The 20096-nt window shown below is 44.8% G+C and overlaps 2 protein-coding genes across 4 annotated transcripts in view; one reads left to right on the top strand and one right to left on the bottom strand.

Annotated features, from left to right (window-relative positions):
* The window catches only part of AUNIP (aurora kinase A and ninein interacting protein), a 21117-nt gene extending 11306 nt beyond the window's left edge, over positions 1-9811 (top strand). The window contains 5 exon segments of the mRNA XM_057700764.1: positions 5248-5389; positions 6919-7740; positions 9725-9736; positions 9739-9768; positions 9771-9811. Coding sequence (XP_057556747.1) covers positions 5248-5389; positions 6919-7740; positions 9725-9736; positions 9739-9768; positions 9771-9793 — 1029 coding nt within the window. The 3' untranslated portion in view covers positions 9794-9811.
* On the bottom strand, positions 8598-20027 carry MTFR1L (mitochondrial fission regulator 1 like). Of its 3 annotated transcripts, none has more exons than XM_057700734.1 (7): positions 19922-20027; positions 16960-17103; positions 16432-16536; positions 13969-14078; positions 13533-13744; positions 11962-12283; positions 8598-9960 (listed from the first exon to the last, which is right to left on the bottom strand). In XM_057700734.1, the coding sequence occupies exons 2-7, from the start codon at positions 16981-16983 to the stop codon at positions 9855-9857; spliced, it is 879 nt and encodes a 292-aa protein (XP_057556717.1). In that variant the 5' UTR covers positions 16984-17103; positions 19922-20027; the 3' UTR covers positions 8598-9854. The 3 variants fall into 3 exon arrangements, with proteins under 3 accessions (XP_057556717.1, XP_057556736.1, XP_057556727.1); XM_057700753.1 differs by having other exon boundaries at positions 11962-12247; XM_057700744.1 differs by having other exon boundaries at positions 19950-20003.
* Positions 20028-20096: the final 69 nt, after the last annotated feature.

Raw genomic sequence — 20096 nt, 5'->3', positions numbered from 1 at the left:
TATTGTAGTTTTAATTTGCGTGTCTCTGATGATTAACAATGTTGAGCATCTTTTCATGTGCCTATTGGCCATCTGTATGGCTTCTTTGGAAAAATGTCTACTCAGGTCACTGTCCAAAGGGTTGTTTGCTTTTTTGATATTGAATTTGTATGAGCTGTTTATATATTTTGGCATTATCATTAGCAAATATTTTCTCCCATATAGTAGGTTGTCTTTTTGTTTTGTTGATGGTTTCCTTGGCTGTGCAAAAGCTTTGAAGTTTTATTAGGTCCGATTTGTTTATTTTTGCTTTTGTTTCCTTTGCCTTAGGAGGCAGACCAAAAAAACTATATTGCTACAATTTATGTCACAGTGTTCTGCCTGTGTTTTTTCCTACAGGTTTTATGGTTTCTGGTCTTACATTTAAGTCTTTAATCCATTTTGAGTTTATTTTTGTATATGGTGTAAGAAAATGTTTTAATTTCATTCATTTATGTGTAGTTGTCCCATTTTCCCAGTACCACTTATCGAAGAGACTGTCTTTTCTCCATTGTATAGTCTTGCCTACTTTGTTATAGGTGAATTGACCGTAAGAGAATGGATTTATTTCTGGGCTCTCTATTCTGTTCCATTGATATATGTGTCTGTTTTTGTGCCAGTAGCATAGTGTTTTGATTATGCTTGCTTTGTTGTAAAGTCTGAAGTAAGGAGTATGAGATCTCCAGCTCTGTTCTTATTTTTCAAGATTGTTTTGGCTATTTGGTGTCTTTTATGTTTCCATAAAATTAAAAAAAATTTTTGTTCTAGTTCTGTGAAAAATGGCATTGGTATTTTAATAAGGATTACATTGAATCTGTAGATTGCTTTGGGTAGTATAGTCATTTTAACAATATTAATTCTTACAATCCATGAACACAGTATATCTTTCCATCTGTTTGTGTCATCTTCAATTTCTTTCATCAGTGTTATATAGTTTTCTGAGTGTAGGTCTTTTACCTCCTTAGGTAGATTTATTACTAGATATTTTATTTTTGATGTGATTGTAAATGTTTCCTTAATTTCTCTTTCTGATTGTTCATTGTCAGTGTATAGAAATGCAACAGATTTCTGTTTATTAATTTTCTATCCTACAATTTTACCCAATTCATTGATGAGCTCTTCTATTTTTTGTTGGCAATTTTAGGATTTTCTATGTATAGTTTCGTGACATCTATGAACAGTGACAGTTTTGCTTCTTCCTTTCCAGTTTGGATCCCTTTTATTTCTTTTTCTTATCTGATTGCCGTGGCTAGGACTTCCAGTACTGTGTTGAATAAAAGTGGCGAGAGTGGGCATCCTTGTCTTGTTCCTGATCTTAGAGGAAATGCTTTCAGCTTTTCAGCATTGAGTATGGTGTTGGTTGTGGACTTATCATATATGGCCTTTATTATATTGAAGTATGTTCCCTCTATACACATTTTATGGAGAGTTTTATCATAAATGGATGTTGGATTTTGTCAATCTTTTTCTGTTTGTTTTGTGCCTCCCTTAACTCTTTATTGTGAATATAGATGATTTTACTACTTTTGTCTTTTAATTTCCCTACTAATAGCTTTGTGTGTGGATGACTTACTACCTTTACTGTATATTTGCCTTTATCAATGAGCTTTTCCCTTTCATAATTTTCATGTTTCATGTTGTGGCCTTTTCTTTTTTGCTTAGAAGCTTTCCTTTATAAAGCTAGTTTGGTGGTGCTTAACGCTCAGCTTTTGCTTGCATTAAAACTTTTGATCTCACCATCAAATCTCAGTGAGTGACTTGCCAGGTGGAGTGTTTTTTTTGTAGGTTTTTCCCTTTCATCACTTTAAATGATATTGTGCCACTCCCTTCTGGCCTGTAGAGTTTCTTCTGAAAAGTCAGCAGATATCCTTATGGGAGTTTCCTTGTATGTAACTTGTTGCTTTCCCCTTGCTGCTTTTAATATTCTGCCTTTAATTTTTCCATTTTAGTTACAATGTGTCTTGGTGTGGTCCTCTTTAGATTGATCCTGTTTGGGACTCTCTGTGCTTCCTGGACTTAGGTGTCTTTTTCCTTTCCCAAGTTAGTGAACTTTTCAGCTGTTATATCTTCAAATATGTTCTCTGCCCCTTTCTCTTCTTCTGGGACCCCCTATTATGCGAATATTAGTGTGCTTGTTGTTGTTCCAGAGGTCTCTCAACTCATTATTGACCGGGGATTTTTGCAGAAACTAATGCCTGTGGCCAGATATTTGTTATGTAAATGAATATTGAAATGTTCCTAGTCAATAACGTTTGGGTAGCAAAAGATGTATTAATACGTCTCTGGTCAATAATGCGTTACACTGTCCTCATTTCTTTTTTTTTTTTTTTTAATAAATAAATTTATTTACTTTATTGGCTATGTTGGGTCTTTTTTTGCTGTGTGCAGGCTTTCTTTTTGTAGTTGTGAGTGGGGGCTACTCATCATTGTGGTGCTTAGGCTTCTCAGTGCGGTGGCATCTTTTGTTGTGGAGCACGGGCTCTAGGCACATGGGCTTCAGTAGTTGTGGCATGTGGACTCAGTAGTTGTGGCTCACAGGCTCTAGAGCACAGGCTCAGTAGTTGTGGCGCATGGGCTTAGTTGTTCTGTGACATGTGGGATCTTCCCAGATCAGGACTTGAACCCATGTCCCTTGCACTGGCAGGCAGATTCTTTTTTTTTTTTTTTTTTTTTTTTTGTGGCGCACGGGCTTAGTTGCTCCGTGGCATGTGGAATCTTCCCAGGGCAGGGCTCGAACCCGTGTCCCCTGCATTGGCAGGCGGATTCTTTACCACTGCGCCACCTAGGAAGTCCCTGGCAGGCAGATTCTTAACCACTGCACTACCAGGGAAGCCCTGTAGTTTTCTTTTTCCTTTTTTTTTTTTTCAGTTGTTTGTAGTTTTCATCAAATTTGTGAAAATTTGGGCCGTTATTTGTTAAGTGTATTTTCTGCCCTCTTTCACCTTGTTTTTTGGAATTCTCTTTATATGTGCTTGATAACCCACAGACCATTAAGAATTTGTTTATTCTTTTCAGTTTGTTTCTCTCTCTGCTTCATTTTGGATAATTTGTATTCCTATGACTTCAGGTCCATTTTAATTTTTTTCCTATAGTCTCTAATCTGTTGTTAAGCCCATCTAGTGACTTTTCCATATCTTATATTTCTCATTATTTTCACATTTTCCTTTAAATCCTTGAGCATATTTATTTTAAAGTTTGTCTGCTAATTCCATCATCCCTGATATTTCTGAGTCTGTTTCCATTAATGGATTCCCCACTCCCCCACCCCCCATTATGGATTGTTTTCCTAATGTTTCACATATCTAGCAAATTTTTGTTGCGTGCTAGGCCATGAGTGCTATATTGCTGGGTATTTGGATTTTGTTATCTTTAAAGAACATTGAAATTTGTTTTGGCAGGTAGTTACTTGCTAATCAGTTTGCTTTTAACCTTTGTTAGGACAGATTTGAAATAGTTTTTGTTCTGTGGCTAGTTTAGCTCTACTGCTAAGGGGTGATCCTTCTGCTAATTCTGCTGAATGCCACTGGTGTTAAAAAGGTCTTTCTACTTTGGCTAGTGGGAACTTTCTCAGCCCTGTGTGAGCTCTGGGAATTGTTCATCCTGCAGTTGCTGGCATTTCCTTGGCCTCATGGTGTTTCGCTTAACACACGTGTAGGTTAGTATTCAGTAATGGACTGAGGATCTCTGTGTAGATTTCTGAATGTATTTCTCTACACTGCAAATCCCAGCCACCTCATCTTACCCAAATTCCAGTGTCAGTCTACTCAGTTCATCAAGACTGCAGTGCTCTGCCGGGGTGCTCTCTCTACACGTTGCAGTCTGACAAGTGCTTTCAAGCAGAAAGCTAGGATAATCCCAGGGTTCACCTCGTTTATTTTCCTGCTCTCAGGGATCACAGTCCTGCACTGCCTGTTATCCATTGTCTAAAATCAGTTGTTTCATGTATCTTATCCAGTTTTCTAGTTTTATATGGTGGAAGGGAATGTTCCATACCCGTACTACAAGTCAAAATATGACTTTTACGTCCAGGATTTCTTCCATCTTTTAACCACTTAAAGTACATTTTAGTTTCCAAATGTAAAAATGAAATGAAGTCGATGCCTTAGAGGGCCGGGACGGGGAGGGTGGGGGGGAGTTGAGGGAGGGAGGGAATATGGGGATATATGTATAAATACAGATGATTGACCTTGGTGTACCTCAGAAACTGGTTCAAGAGTGTAAAGCAATTATATTCCAATAAAAAAAATGAAATGAAGTCAATTTTGGGCTAGAATTAATAATTTGGGTTCAAATTTCAGGCCTACTTCCAACTTGGTACATGGATATTGGCAAATCTCATTTCTTCTGTGGGTTTCATAGCCAAATTGAATTGAATATAATCAGACCTCTTCTCCCTACTTCTCAGGCATTCCATAACAAGCAAATGCAAACAAAACCAAATCACATGAAATAAGGATGAGGTACAAAAGCTGACACATCCCAAACCTCTCTGGCCCATCTTCCAATTCATACTCTAAAGTATAGAGAGGCCTGAGATGAAAGTGTAGTAGGACTGGTGCTGTTTCATTGCTCCTTCTCTTAATAATAGCCACCTGTTATTAAATGCTATCTACGTGCCAGACCGTGTGAGCGTTTTATGTGAATTAACTCACCAAATCCTCATAACTGCCCTATGGGCTTGGTACTGTTATTGTACATGAGAATATATTCTCATGTATTCACACATGAGAATGAGACAGAGATCAGACAACTGCTAGAGGGTCATGCAGCTAATAATTGGCAGTGGCAGAATTGGTATTGATTTGAACAGAAGCTGTGTGACTCGGGAGTTATGCTGTTAACCACTGTGTGACTATTTGAAAACTATTGAAAATGTATCAACTGCTGTTGATGTAGAATCATTAATTATGTTTAAATATAAAGGAGAGAACATCATCCATGGAATCCCTTCAACAAATCCTGTTTGTTTAGTCAGCCTGCCTGATTCCATGGGGAAGCAGAAAGAATGGGCTATGGTTGGAATACATGATTCTTGAGGAAAAACAAACTTCAGTATGGCAGAAAATGGTAGATGATGATGTACAGCAAATACTAGAGAAGAGGATATGAGTGGAGTCCAAGATGTCCAGTGTGGTTCCAAGAGGGTAACTGGTGTTTATTGAATCTTTTCTGTCTGGCAGCTGTTTTGATACTAATAGGTTCTATTATTCTTTTTCTCCCCCTTCTCAGACACATTTAATCAAGTCAAGCACCAAAATGCTAACACTCTTTCCCGGAGAGAGAAAGGCTAAGATTTCTTTCACTCAAAGAAGTCGTCCACCTGCAGGCACTCGGCAGACCAGCATTGTTTCCTTCTTCACCTTGCAGCCAGGTATGGTGACTGGACTGGAAGCAGCCAGGGAGCAAAAGGGAGTGCATTCGTTTTCCCATGCTGAAACATTTATGAGAAGTGGTGTCAGTAGTGCATTGTGTTAAACTTAGCTGACCGGTTAGAAGAGGTTATAAAACATAAGAAAGCATTGTCTTTTGGAAAGCAATATATACATGCTTTTACGAACATACTTTTCTGATTCTGTTTGTCTCCGTCTAATATTAAATATTGGTGTTCCCTAACAGAGCAGAGGAAAGGTATACTTGGGAGTTGGGGGTACAGAGGGGAGGTGACGTGCCATTAGTAAGATTTATATCTTGGATTGGCCACAGTTAGTAGTCTGTATAAGATTAATTGATAACTAATATGTCTATATGAAGCTTCTCACATTAATCAAAGTTCAAAAGTGCTTTTTTCTTAGAAAGCTTGGCATAAAGTTGGCTTGTGTCTCATCATCCTTTGGCAATTCTTTGTTTGCATGTTCCTCTTCAGGAGACCAGCTGCCTCAGAGCAGGCTGCAGCTTACAGAGCAGGGTTCTTGCCAGTTGAAGGGTACTGGGAAGAGAGCGCTAACTCTTGGTGCTGTTCCCAGGACTGCTTTGCATAAACCTTCAAAATGCCTTCTCCCTACCACAAATGAAAACTTAAGCACTCTTTTGCTTTAAGTAACAAGGGCAGATTTTTCTCAGAACCACTTTCCATTTGAAAATTCTGGTGTATTCTATCTAGTCTGTATTGAAATCTTAGGCAAAGTTGAGAACTCTTACAAAACAATTTCTGTAGTATATTTCTTGGAGAAGGAAAGAAGAAAGCAGTCACTCAACTTTGTTTGTGATTAGATTGTGGCATAATCGGGGGTGGGGGGTAGGAATTCCATGTCCTTTATCCTTAAGGCAGGCAGGATCCATTCCATACCTGATAAAATGGACAGGCTGCACACTAAGAGTTTTTTTTAATTGTCCTTTCTACTGATTGACTTAGCAGGTAATTGTCTTTACTCTTTTTCCCATGAAATATTTGGGGAGCAGGAGACCTACATTTTTTCTGTCACCAGGTTTCTCAGAGTTGGCTGGTTAATGTGATCTTTGAGACTTTACAAAAATGGTGTATATTGAACATGGTTCTCAAAGGATGATATCCAGGAGTAATATTTGGCCAGGATCACTACTTAGCAGAAACTGTTAAATAAAAAACAAAAGGCAAACCGACGTGCCCTGTGTTAAACAAACCCCACATAACATGTGAAAACTCAACTGGAAAATCAGGCTGTGGTCTGATTGTATAACATGTTTTATTAGGTAGGTCACGGGAAGCATCCATATATTTGAGTTGGGGAATATAAGAGCTGTGTTTTAGATCATTCGGGAAAGAATAGAGATTGAAAGCAGGAAGATCAGCTACAAAGATCTGTGAAGAGTCTTACGACCCCTGTAGTTATGGTAGCTGATACTGATTTGAGAAAAAGCCACCTAAATGCTACTCTGGTGGAGTTTTCCTGGAGAATAATATTTGTTCATCTATTTTATTAGGAAAGACAAATGGTGGTGACCAGAGGAGTGTTTCATCTCATATACAAAGTCAGACCAACAAAGAGTCTAAGGAAGATGCAACCCAGCTAGACCATCTGATCCAGGGCTTGGGGGATGATTGCATGGCATTCCCTTTAGCCACTTCAACCCCTGCAGACATCCAGGAAGCTAGACTTTCTCCTCAGTCCCTCCAGGCTTCTTGCCACCATGGAATAGGAACCCCATGTGTGACGGTGCAGTCTTTGTTCCAGCCTGATACCTTTGTCTGTGCTGGAGAGAGTAAAGCCTCATTGGGCTGTTCCTTCACCCAAGACCTAGAGAGTTCTTGCTTGCTGGACCAAAAGGAGGAAGAGGATGCTTCCTGGAAAAGGGAATGGCTTCATGGATCTAAGAAAAAGAACCATCACAGTGTGGAGAGACACAGTAAAACACCTGGGCACAAGGGCCATCAGCTCTTGGATAAGACTAACTTGGAAAATGTGTCTGCCAAAAGAAACAGGCAGGCCCCTGCCGTCCTTCAAACATACAAGGATTCCTGGAGTGGAGCAAACACAGAAGCAGTGAAACAAAGCCCTTATCCTATTCCTGTGTTTTCTTGGGACAGTGGAAAGAATGACAAAGACTCTTGGAGTCAGCTTTTTACTGAGGATTCTCAGGGCCAGCGGGTCATTGCCCACAACTCTCGAGCTCCTTTCCGAGATGTAACCAATGACTGGAATCAGGGCTTAGGACAGTTTCCTAATAGCCCTTGGGCTCAGTGCCAGGATAGGACCACTCAGTTAAATCTGCAGCCTGATTTGCTCTTTACCCAGGACTCTGAAGGTAATCAAGTTATCAGGCACCAAGTCTAAATGTCTTGTGAGGGTTTGGTTCTAAAAGTACCTTGAAATGACAGATAAGAATCTTCAGGGGGTGAGTATGTTTGAGTAGGGGATGTAAGGTCTTTGCCTTAGAAAGGTCGTTCAGGAGAATGATCTTGGGTGGGAGGGAGGCATGGGATGATGGCGTTATTGAGCATTTCTTTGTGCAAATAAAGCAGGTGGTGTCGCTTGTTGAGACGGTATGATTGGCATCATGCCTTTCCCTGAGGAGGAAGTGGCTGGTAAATTCCCTGCACGAGTCTATGGTGAGCACTGAGGAGGTAGGGCAGGTACTCATCCCTCCACTCAAGAGCCTACTACTCAGCCTGCACAGAGTCCCTTCTTCGCTCTTTCAGGTGCCTACCTGGGATATTGCTTCTTATGGACGTGTGCTTTTTTACTCTCTGGCTGTAATCTTACCCACACAACCTAAATAAGCTTGTGACCATTATTCTTGACACTTTTTTGAGTGATAAGGCAAATCTCCCACACCCAGGTGTACAGGGACAGGGAGGATAGAGAGAGAGGTAGAATGACTAGTTTTGTTATTTTATTTTTGTGGTAACTTTACAGCATTTTAAAGTTATATACTATATGTTTAAATATCTCCCTTAAAAAAGGCTGTCCTATATAGCAGTCTAAATGTGATTATATCATTCTTTTACTACAAGGTGGGAGAGAACTCTCTTTGTAAAACTATGAATCCGAATAAATGACTGTTTACAAACCTGGCTCCGATGGTAATTAAAACATTACCAATTTTATTTTTGAAAAAGCAACTCTTTAATAGCATATGCTCTGTCATTGCCATGGGTCTGATGTGAACACAAGTCTAATTTGTGTTCTACTCAGGACATCATCCACTAGGTGGCAGTTTCCCATGCTGCAGGTGTGGTACTGTACCTAAGAGGCTTAAAAATAAGTCTCTAGGGGGCAAGCTTGAAAGTTATAAGATGGACCAGCTTTAAGAGGTTAGGGCAAAATCTCTAAAGAAAGGGACAAGAAGCTCCCTAGGGAAGCTTTCTCTTCTAAAGGCAGGACCTTATAAAAGAAAGGGGAAGCCAGGGACCTGTCTACAAAAGTTCACATACTTTAAAATTAATAGGAATTCTATACCTGTGGGGATGCTGGGTGATTACAACTCAGAGATGGACACAGCAAATGCAATCTCTCTCCAAATCCTTCCTTTAATGTCAGGTAGTGCTTCAACCCAAACACACACAGGATACATACTTGTAGAGAAAGGGACCTGAGGGCATCTGAGTCATGCATGGTGTGGTAGGTGTAAACCTTGGCCCAATGCAAAGGAGCAGACAAGGGCCTGGAAGAAGGATGTTACTCTCTTTCCTCTCTCCATTTCTCTTTCCTACTGGGCTTAAACTAAAGTCCATGGAAGAGAAAGAGCTTTCAATCAGTGGAACCAATGAGGCCCCAGGGCATTGGAGGGTAGATTTGGTTGTACAGTATTACAAAATATATTTAAGAAAAAAACAGCCCAGGCCTCCCAGCAGCCCAAGTGTCAGTTGGTCCAGTGGCCTGACCTCTACATGTAGGTGCTGGACAGGGAAGGGGGACAGAGTGATTGCTGGGCACTGGTGTCAGTTCATGATGGAGCAGCATAAGATCTTCCCTGCCCTGTGAACGTGTACATAAACATAGCCCCCTCCCCTCAGCCCTGCTTTGCTGCAAGGAAGCAGCAGAGAGTAAGTGACAGCTGGCCACAAAGTGTCTGGTGAGACCAGTTATGGGGTCTAGTGCAGTGAAGTCATTCATTTAGAACCTATTTTCACACAGGGGCAAGGAAACACCAGAAACTTCTATCTCAACCTTTAAAGTGGGACATTCCAACCTACACAATTACCTGTAATGTGTCTCAGCTCAAAACAGGCCTTAGCTTCTGCTAAGGTTCAAAATATGGAAAACATATAATGTAGCTCTTCTCTTAGTCCAAGCTCTAGCTTTCGGCAAGACTGTTGCAGAAGATTTCTATTGAGAGGCAGAAACATCTGCAGTGAGGAAGGCAGCTATTGAAGGAATTCCAGGAGCGTGAGACTGAGTTTGCAGAGCAGAGTGCTATCAGTTTCCTTTTCTACTGATATCTTCTTCCTTCAGAGCAAACTTCCTCCTTAGGACCTCAGAGATAAGGACGGCAGGGTCTTCCTCCTTCAATAAACTCCGGTTCCTAGAGATACAATAATAGGTTATATTTATTGAGTATGTACTCTGTCCTGGACAGTGTTTTGTGTGTTGGAGTACAATCTCATTTAATCCTCACAACACTCTGTAGGAGCTACTACAATCCTCTTTTACAGATGAGGAAACTGAAGCACAGCAAGGTTATGAATTTGCCCAGAGTCATCAGTGGTGAATCTGGAGTTCGAAACCAAGTTCGCTGGTTGCAGATCTCATCTCTTAACTAGACACAGCTTTACTATTTCCTGAAATGGCTATAAAATGTGGGCAGACCTGTTGGTATTGGCCTGTGGTGGCTAAGTTTCTGCTTCCACTTTCTGTCCCTATCTTTTCTGAGTAGCATTTTCCCAGGTCAGCAGGGGAAGTGACTGATGACTTGGCTTTTCTGACATTTATTAGTTCTGGGGAAAAGATGTGCTGAGGATCTACTATTACCTCATCTCCCCGTCAGAGGAACTGAGAGGTTTTTTTTAATAAGCGATCCAGAATTTACAGTAAAATTTTCACATCATAAGGGACTCGTGGGAACAAAATCAATTCCAGATTAGGGTAGGTTCAAATTACCTGATAACATCAGGTATTTTCCTGGAAAATAGTTACTTGAAATTCTAGTGAACTTACATACATATCATGAAGGCATTTTATTGGTTATTATGCTAGATATAAGTGCCAAACCTTGAAAACAAAAACAAGAGGAACTGCCTTCAGTCTGTCACATTTCCGAAACTTGATGTTGGGGCTACTTTCCCATTCTTAGTCATCAACCCAGTTCCTTCTATCAACAAAGGAGGAAAGATCCCAGGACACAAGTGAGAGGAAGAGCTTGGCAGTAGAGGGTCATAGATCTAATATGGTACAAGAGACAGGTATAAGAAAGTTGGAGAGTCAAATCTATAAAACGTTGACCAGAAGGAAAAGGCTCAGTGTGGCCCCAAAGCAGCAGCAGCAGCTGAATTTGGGAATGCAGGAGACCAAAGAACTGCGGCTCCCTATGGCCAGAGAAGGAAGGTAAAAGTGACTTTCCTACAGAATCAACTACCAGGAACTTTGTCTAATTTTCAGAAGAAAATGGGGCCAGAAAACACAAAAGGATCCTCGTGCAGCGTGAGTCACTGTTCCTTTAAGAGGAACTTCGTCAGCTCAGGAGATAGCCCTCACCTTCCCAGCTTCCAAGAAAGCTTGTTAACTGCATTAACAAATACAGCTGCACACCTGACCTCTGGACTTTGAGGTCTGGATGTCAAATATTTCAGTGCCCAGGAACCTACATTTGAATAAGCTAGTATGTCCTGTGCAGTAGAGAAACACTGCAGGGTGCTGACTCCCTCAGGCTGGAGCTCTAGGGCTTCTCTGCTAGATGAGTTTCTCATGGTAGGTATTTCCCAAATTTCCTCACACTCACATCAGAAACACCTAGAGCTCTACTCCTTGGGGGTTCTGCTTTGGTAAGTTTAAGGTGTATTTTTAACACATCTGAGCAATTCTGATAGGCAGCCAGGTTTAGGAACTACCTAGGAGTCTCAAAAGCCTTGTTCGTAAATCTCTGTATTTGCAGGGTTGGTTTGAAAATGGACCACTGTGTTTATAGGAAATGCTCCTTTCACCAAATAAGTCTACTTTTTTGAGATACTAAAATAACTATTATGCAACTATATTTTGAAGGGTGGGGCATGATACCTGTCACCAGCAGTATGAGAACTGAAGTGGTGAAGTCCCTCTGGGGGACAGAAGCTGGATTAGATGAGCCTTCTTGTAAAATCCCTATTAGTCTAATAACATTTGGTTGAGTTAGATCACCCCAACCAAATGTAGTGTTGCTCTTTCCTTAAACTGCGGCCCCAGGCACTAGCATGCAGGCAGCAAGCTTTGTGAATGAAATAACACATGACTACTATTGAGGACTTACTATGTAAGTACTTTCTATTAGATAACTGGCCACAGGCAACTTAAACAGTAAACAGATCATCATAGCTCCTCATCATATACTTACAGGTCTTGGCTCTGCTTCACCCGGTGGAAGTCCTTCAGGATACCCATCATATCTGCAAAGCTGCTGGCCTTGGACAGAGAGACGCAGTCATCCTCTTCAGACGAACTGCAGGTAGCTTTGTGATCTGGTTTGCAACATTCAGGGCTGGCAGAACAAAGCAGGGGGACTGATGGAAGCTCAGGGACCTCTACCTCGGTCTCCTCGGTGATGTCACTAATGACAAAGGAAGTTGTAGAGTGGAATGAGGATCCAAAACAAGGTAAGGGAGAAGACACATTTGAACTTCCTGGAGATAAGAAATCTGGCGTTAATGAAGCCGAAGCTGAAAGAGAAAACAATAGGCATGGATGGACATTGGGGCTAAAATACCGCAGTTACATCTCCCCACAAGCACTGCCTACCAAACATTCATTTCCTGATCTGACACCATGACATCCTGGGTGCGTCCACTACCCTCACCTCTCAGGATCTCAAGAAGATGTAGCAGCACTGGGTTCTTCCAGTGTTTCAGGAGAGCAGAAAAACCCACCCCATAAAGGCCTTGCCTCCTAAAAGCTTCCATTCTACAGTGGGCTACAGAGTGACAGCACTCTTTAGACTGAAGCAACAGTGCAGAACCAAGGCCTGAATTTGTCCTTTTCTCTAACTAGGCCAGTGCTCCTGACTGTGCTCCTCTGAATCCAGCTATCTGTGACTGAAAGAATTGTTCTGCAGCAAAAAACCAGAACGGTGATGGTGCTCCTAGTTCCCAAATTTTAATGGAGAGAATTTCCTCTATTTCTAAGTTTCTAGGGAACATTCTCTAGTTTTTCCTAAACTAGTTCATATTGTCTCTTGGATGAGAAAAAAGTAGCCAACAAATGTAAATGGAAAATTCAAGTCCATTTCCTCTATAAAACTGCCATATAAGGGAATTAAATACACGAAGGTTTCAAAGAGAACACCATGATTTTCACGTGTCTACCCAACTGACAAGGTTTGAGAGCTATGACTTTGAGTCAGTGAGAAGCACAAAAGTGAGAATGTGGGGAATATGAGGGTTAAACACCGAGCATCTTGGGAGAGATCCACCTGTTGGTATTTCCTGCCTCTGGTCATCCCATCCATTTCCAGTGGTTCTGCCTTAACCACAGACAGAAAGTTGGAGGGATGCAGAGGTGGTCTCTGCTAGAAAGGGCAAGGAAGGGGAAGACAGGTGCTTACAAAGGGTGATGTCTCTTATTTGGTAAGGAATGCTTATTTCTCATATTGAAAAGGAAAGCCACTGAGTGCTCATGGAAGACATGATCTTAAAGACACTTGGAAGAGAGTGTTGGTTTTTGTGGCCAAGGGAGGGAATCTGCCTGGGGCCACAGGTTAAGCGAAGATTTTGTTCCTAACCAAACCAGTCAGCCCAAAATGGCTGACAGAAACCATCCAAAGATTACACAGGCTAGCGGGCCTCACAGCAACCCCAGAGCCCTAGGCCTGAGTTCCCCCGAACCAAGGACCATCCTTATCCCTATCCTGTCCAAAAACTAAGCAAAAAGGAACAGCTTGCTATATCCTGATCCTGGCTCAGAGGCTCTTACCTGCATCAGCTGCCACTATTTTAGCAATCTGGCTGCGCAGGTGGCTCAGCTCATCCTGCAGCTCTGTGGTGCGGCTGAGGGCCGGCAGGGCTGGCTTCTTCAAGGCCAGGAGCCTCTCCTCCGACCCACGCAGGTTGGGCACTGAGGCATTGCGCTGAATGACAATCAGAGGGCTGGGCTTCCAGGTGTGCCTCAGGGGGCGTGTATCGCTCCTGGACCAGGGAAAGGCAAGTGTGTCAGAGACAGCGGGTCACTGCACTGCTTCCAAAATTCCTTCATCCTCTCCTACAAGAGTAACACAGCCAAGTTCTGTTCCCACTCTGAGCCCACAGCTCTCATTCCTGTTGCCCTCCACCTCTTACTCTTCCTGCTGCCTACCACCTCATCTGGGAAGAACCTTTCCATTCCCCAGCTGGCAGGCTATTGCCTCAGCTACCTGACTCGGGCATAAGTCTCCTCTTCATCTGCAGCAATCCAGGCAATGTCAGCCAGAGTAGGGACTGGGGGCACATCCCTCAGACACAGGTCAGAGATGTTGGGCAGCGTCTGTGGGGAAGGAAAATTCATCAACATTTACTGCCATTGAGATGAGACAACTGGAGACTAGGCAAAATACAAAGGAGGAACACCTAATCAAGCACTGGGTGTAGGGAAGACTTCCTAGAGGAGGTCCCAGTTGGAAACAGCTTGAATAAGAGGCCAGAAGCAAGTCTGTGAAATTACAAATAATTCAGCCTTGCTGGAACAGGATTGGGGGGTGAGTTGGGAGAAACAGGAAAATGAATTATGAGCTTTGATTCTAAGATCAATAATGAGCCACCGGAAGGTTTTAAGTAAGTAAGGATCAGATTTGAGGTTTTAAAAGATTACTCTGGCTACCGTGTAGAGCATGGATGGGAAGGTCCAGAGACCAGTCATGAGCCTGTTGTATCCTCCAAGCAAAACATGGTGGCCTAGAGCAGGGATGGGACCTATTTTTATATGTAATGGTTTACTGGAAAAACAGTCACACCCATTTGTTTAAGTATTATCTGTGGTATTATCTTTTAAGCTGTAACTGCAGAAGTAAGTAGTTGTAATGGAGACCGATATGGCCCAGAGCCTAAAATATTTACTATCTGGCCCTCTGCTGAGCCCTGGCTAGAGCAAAAGGGCCTTCAGTGGGACTGGCCAAAGTTACTTTTTAACAGAGATGCCCACTGTCTAAGAGTGTCTTGCCTTCTGGTTGTGAGAATACAGGTAAAAGGACATGGACAATCTGTTATATCAACAGGAAATTTCTCCTGGCAGGCTCTTTACAACACCTTTGTAGCTAACTGGGATCTACATGTTACAGCAACACTGTTATAAGCAAACTTGATAATCTATTTAGATTTAAATAAAAAATGATTAATTATACAAAAGGAATCATAAGGTAACTCCTTAAAATAGCTCCTTCACCCAAATGAACTAGGGAACAGAGAGAGTGGCACCATGTTAAGTGAAAAATTAGTAAGGTTCAATTATGTACTTCTGATTTACAACAAAGAAAAAACCATGCGTTTAGAAAAAGATGGAAAAGAACTACACCAAAACATTAACCGTGTCATGACTGTGATTATAGGTAATTTGTTTCCCTTTCTCCTTTTTTACTTTTCATAATTTAATGTTTTTATATGGGTAAATTAAAAAGTAATAAATCTGAAAGATTCCTTTAAAATATTTAAAGTAATCATTTTACAACAAATCCAGAGATAATTTCTCAAAAATCCACCTATACATGGGTTAAATTCAGATGCTTCTGCTACAGACTGTTTGGTAGGTAGATCAGGAGTTGACAGCTCTGGCTCTTTGATAGGGAACCTGGGTCTCACAGGAATGAAGTGATACTCCAAGGCTGCAGAGGAGGTCTTCCACTGACCCAGGAGCTCATGCTAAGATGGGCCATTTCGGGGGAGCCTCCATCTGCTTTCCTTGATTAGCCAGCGTGCTCCTCTGCTATTAGCAATTAAATGAGTTAACATATCCAAAGTACTTAGCACAGAGCCTGTCATGTAGTATGGGCTCAATAAATGTTAGCTAGTATTACTCATACTACTGCTCTGTGGGAGCCTGTGCCCTTAATCATCTTTGCCCAGCAGCATCTAGCCAAAGGACTGGAGAGACCATTGCCAAGTGTGGGGGCAACTCTGACAGACTCACATTCCCTAGATGTCCTTCCCTTTGTTCCTGATGCTGGAGGCAGCTAGGGCCACATCCTGCCCTAGGCATTAATTGGCAGTCTGGGTCAAGGGACAACACCACCACACCCCCACCCCCCAAACCCAACCCTGACACCAATTCAGACTCCAGATCAAGCTCCTACACAGACTTTGCAGCTCAGCATCTGATATACAAATTCAGCTCCTTCATTTTTGTTTCGCCCTGGGCCCACATCTTTTCAGGCATATATTTCTGTCTCCTTTGTGTAGGCAGAAAGCTGAAGTATTTCTTTTGTGTCCCAGCTCCCCAAACGCACACACCTTAAGCATCTAGCCTGGAGCTAATGCTTAACCATTAGTTCTTAGAAGGAAGCAGCTGGGACTAATAAATGCTACTTAGCTTTCCACTGTACAATGGGGTCTTATTCACCAGGGCCAGACAAGAATCTGTGCTGCAGAGTGGCACAGAGCGGGTGTTAAAGGCCCCCTAGGCATAGAGGTGAAACTGAAATAGCCCAGTAAAGGAATGGCTAGACTTGGCCAGAAAGAAGCAAGACGAGGGGTAATGGCCTCAGGGAAACACTGAATATGGGTAGCCAGAAGAAGTGACCAGGAAAGCAACCTGCCTTGGCAACACAAAGGAGTTTGGGGCACAGAAGCCGCACCACCCTCCCGTGCACTCTGAGCCTCTACTCTCCCTGCCCTTCCAGCTCACTTACCTCAAAGGATGCCCGGGGACATGGCTTCAGGGGCAGGTTGGTCCCGATTCTTCTCACTACACTTCGAGCAGCCCCATACGGCTTGTTTTGCCAGATTGGGATGGTCTAGAGCAGAGAGAGACAGGGACAGCCACAACCTCAGAGAAAATCCAACTACTGTCCCCATCCTCTCCCCCTGTGCCCTTTAGCAGGAGCCAGCCTTTACCCTGGCCAGCCACCTAAGGGGACACCTGCTGCTGCAGAGGCACAGTCAATGCTGGGAGGGTCCAGTGAAAGGGTGAGGGATTCGCTGGGTGTAGGGGTCAGCCAGGCTGCCCTCCCTTCCCTCTGCACAGAATGATGGAAACACACTGACTCCTTAACTGCCCCGAGATCATACTTGGTTCTGCCTTGGGGGGAGCGGACAGAAGGGATGACCCTTCAATTCCAGGCCTGGGTGGGGGAAGAATTAACCTGAGAATCTCAGAACTTAAGCAGATCTGTGCTTAACCTTCCCCACCACACCCTTGCCCTGGGAATGCCCCTTACCACATTGGCTTCCATTCCTGACATTTCAACTGGCTCCTGCACTTGAAGGACAAGGCAGCCACAGGGCAGCTCTGGAGGCTTGGGGAGTCAGGAGGCGTGACGCCTTCATATCAGGCCATCTTAAGGAACACCAGACTTCTCTTCCTGTGAAACAGCCCCCACAGGAGACTCAGTGGCCACCACACAAGCCCCACAAAACCAGGCCCCGCAGAGCCATAATTAATGTCGAGGCTTCTCTGACGTTTCACATGGGGAGGAAACCAGCCCAAGAGGCTGCACTCACCCAACAATGGCTTCAACAAATCCAGACCCTTAAAGGTTCTGTTCCAGACTCGCTATATAAGCTTGGCCAACCCTGGGAACCTTCCTGAGCCCTTAGGTTTCCTGAGGCAAAACTTCTACTAAAGAATATATATGTATAACTGAATCACTGTGCTGTACACCTGAAACTAACATGACATTGTAAATCAACTATACTTCAATAAAAAACTTTTTTAAAGTTGATAAAACAACAAGCAAACTTCTAAAGATGTAAACAGAACCCTTTGGTAGTTAAAAAAAGTTCACAGGAAAGCCAGAGTGTAGGTACCATCCAAGCCCAACATTCATTCCTGAGGAGATGTAAAAAGCCCAGCATGTGCCACCCAGCCTAGCACTGCTGGGCCCCCACAAGGGGGAGGGGCAAAATAGACAACAGGAGAAAGAACAGCCAGCCAGTGGCAGCCAAACTCAGTCTACTGGGCTACAGGGGAAAAGAGCCAAAAGCTTTCATCCTGGCTCAGCCATCTACTGGCTCAGTAGCCTTAGGCAAGTCACTTAACCTTTCTGAATGCTGGTTTCTCCAACTGTAGAAAGATGGCTGGAAGAGCTGCCACTCTAAGTTACCTTAAGGGTCAATCGGCGAAACGGGATTTTAAAGTGCTTAATGAACTGTTAAAACAAGACACAGATGGGTGGAGTTGCTACTGACTGGATTCCTCACTTCTGCCCTTGCGTGGTGAGCAGCTGCAGTCAATGAGCTCATTCAGTCCCTTGTTCATCAAACACTAACAATACTCACTCTGTGCCAGGCCCTGTGCTGGGCACTCTAGGGGCTATGTAAGGAGTAAGACACAGCCATGCTCTCAAGTAACTCATAATCTAGAAGAGAGACAGGACGTGAACACACAATTCTTGAACACAGAGGCTGAGTATCACTGCGTAAGAAAGGCACACTAGGCAGATGGCCAGGTGAGTTCAGTCCCCTTGCCCCAAGGCCCCATGGTGAATTTAGAGGGTAAAATAAGGGAAGGAAAACAGCAACAGCAGCACAGGTCTAGGAAAGGAACATGAAGAGGTATGTAAAGAGCAAAGTATGGTAAGGCCACAAAGGAAGACTGGAGTGGGGGGTTCAAGTCACGAGGGGTGGGAATGCCCCGGGGAAGAAGTCACTGGGGAGCCAAGGGCAGCCTCTGAAGAGGGGATGGGCTGGACTGACCAAAGCAGCTCTTTCTGGAAGCCTCCCTTGGAGGGTCTCTCTTCCATCTCCAGGAGAGGAGGTATCACCCACTTTATGATACAGGAGGAGAGGAAGCTGGAGAGAGGAAGGGGCTGGTTTAAGGTTACTCAGCGGTCATGGCAGTAGAAAGCACCTAAGTCTGGTTCAGGTCCGCCTGCCTCCTGCACAGGCTCCATCTTCTCAGCAAAGTTCAAGACTTTTACTGAAGTCCTTCTGTGTGCCAGGCTCAGTGCTGAATGTCAGTGCCTGTCACAAGCTCCACACAACAGTGCTTCCCTGTTTCTCACTTTAGTCACTGCAGGCACTTCCTCTCCGAACACACCTCCAAATTCAGTTGGGCCTAACCCTCGCACAAGAGCCAGAGGCATCTTTCTAGAACACATTGCTAATCACCCCCCTGCCATGCTTCAACCCCCCCATGCTTGCTAGAGCCAAGAGGATAACATCTAGACACCTCAGCATAGCCCGCCGGCCCTCCCCAATCAGGCCCAACCTCATCTTTCTCTGCCCTGTGTCCCCGACTCCCCACAGCCTACACGGCCTGTCCACTCGGGTCCCTGCACACCTCACAGCCACACCTGCCTTCCCCTTGCCCTCCAGCCCCACTGGCCTTGCAGCCCCACGATGGCCTTGTCCACAGCATTGCCTCCGCGCGAAACACCAGCACCCCGTTCACCAAGCTCATTCTTAATCACTCCTGGAGCTCAGCTCAAGCATCGCCTCCCCTTCCCCGACCCGCGCCCCGCGTTTCCTTCGGAGCAGCGGTCACTAGGTAACGGTGTGCCGTGCAGTTTGTCCGAAGGGCGGGGACTGCCCAGGCACAGCCCAGCGCCCGCTCAGCACACAGCGGGCACTCAAACATTTGTTCAATTAAGAAGCGGACCAACGAGAAGGCCGACTTAGCCTTGAACCCTCTGGCTAGGAGACTCCCCCCAGCTCGCGGGCCGCGCCGGCTGCTCCCCACCACCTCTGCGCCGGCACTGCCCCTTCCGAGGCTGCTGTCCGAGCGTCTACACGCGGCGCCTCCCGAGCCGGGCCTGGTGGCATCACCCCGGTGCCCGCCGAGGCCGCCGCGCTCAGCGCAGTGCTGCTGCGCCGGGGGAGCCGCCGCGGGGACCTTGCCCGGGACACGCCTCCCCTCCCCCGCAACAGCCCGACTCGACAGGGCCAAGGTCGGCCAAGTTCCCGCCGCGGCTCGGGCGGCCCCTGGACCCACAGGCCCGGGGCCGCGTCCCGGAAGGAGCGGGGAGGCGGCCGAAACGAGAAGCCTTTGGTGCAGCTGGGTGACTCGGGCGAGCAACTGCGCCCGGGGACTCAGTTTCCCCTCTGCCAAGTGAAGCGGACGACACGGGCTCCCGCGAGAGCCGGCGTGGGCACCGCAGCCGCGGGCGCCGCACAACGCCCGACACCAGGCCGCGCGCCGGCCGGCTCTCGCTCCGGCACGGTACTCGGACTTAGTCTCACCTCAGACTGCAGCTCCGGACTCACTCACCTCACGGCCCCTCCTACCACAGCGGGCCGCCCCACCTCAACAGCCCTCACTTCCGCTGACCCGCCCCCCCCGGAAGCGATCCCTCGCAGCTGCGCACCGAGCCGCGGCCGCGCGCGCCCTCGGAAGGCGGGCCCTGCTGGGGGCGGG

This window comes from Hippopotamus amphibius, chromosome 1 (assembly GCF_030028045.1).
Source record: "Hippopotamus amphibius kiboko isolate mHipAmp2 chromosome 1, mHipAmp2.hap2, whole genome shotgun sequence".
In the NCBI taxonomy this organism is placed as follows: domain Eukaryota; kingdom Metazoa; phylum Chordata; class Mammalia; order Artiodactyla; family Hippopotamidae; genus Hippopotamus; species Hippopotamus amphibius.
The sequence above is the reverse complement of the archived record's forward strand: the minus strand, read 5'-3'. Positions and strand labels throughout refer to the sequence as shown.

Coding starts and splice junctions, on each gene's coding strand:
- MTFR1L (XM_057700734.1), bottom strand. CDS start 16,983: ATGTCAGGAATGGAAGCCAATGTG. Junction 14,079..16,431: donor GTCCCCGGGCATCCTTTGAG/GTAAGTGAGCTG, acceptor CCTTCCCCACAG/ACGCTGCCCAACATCTCTGA. Junction 12,284..13,532: donor AATAGTGGCAGCTGATGCAG/GTAAGAGCCTCT, acceptor TTTCTCTTTCAG/CTTCGGCTTCATTAACGCCA.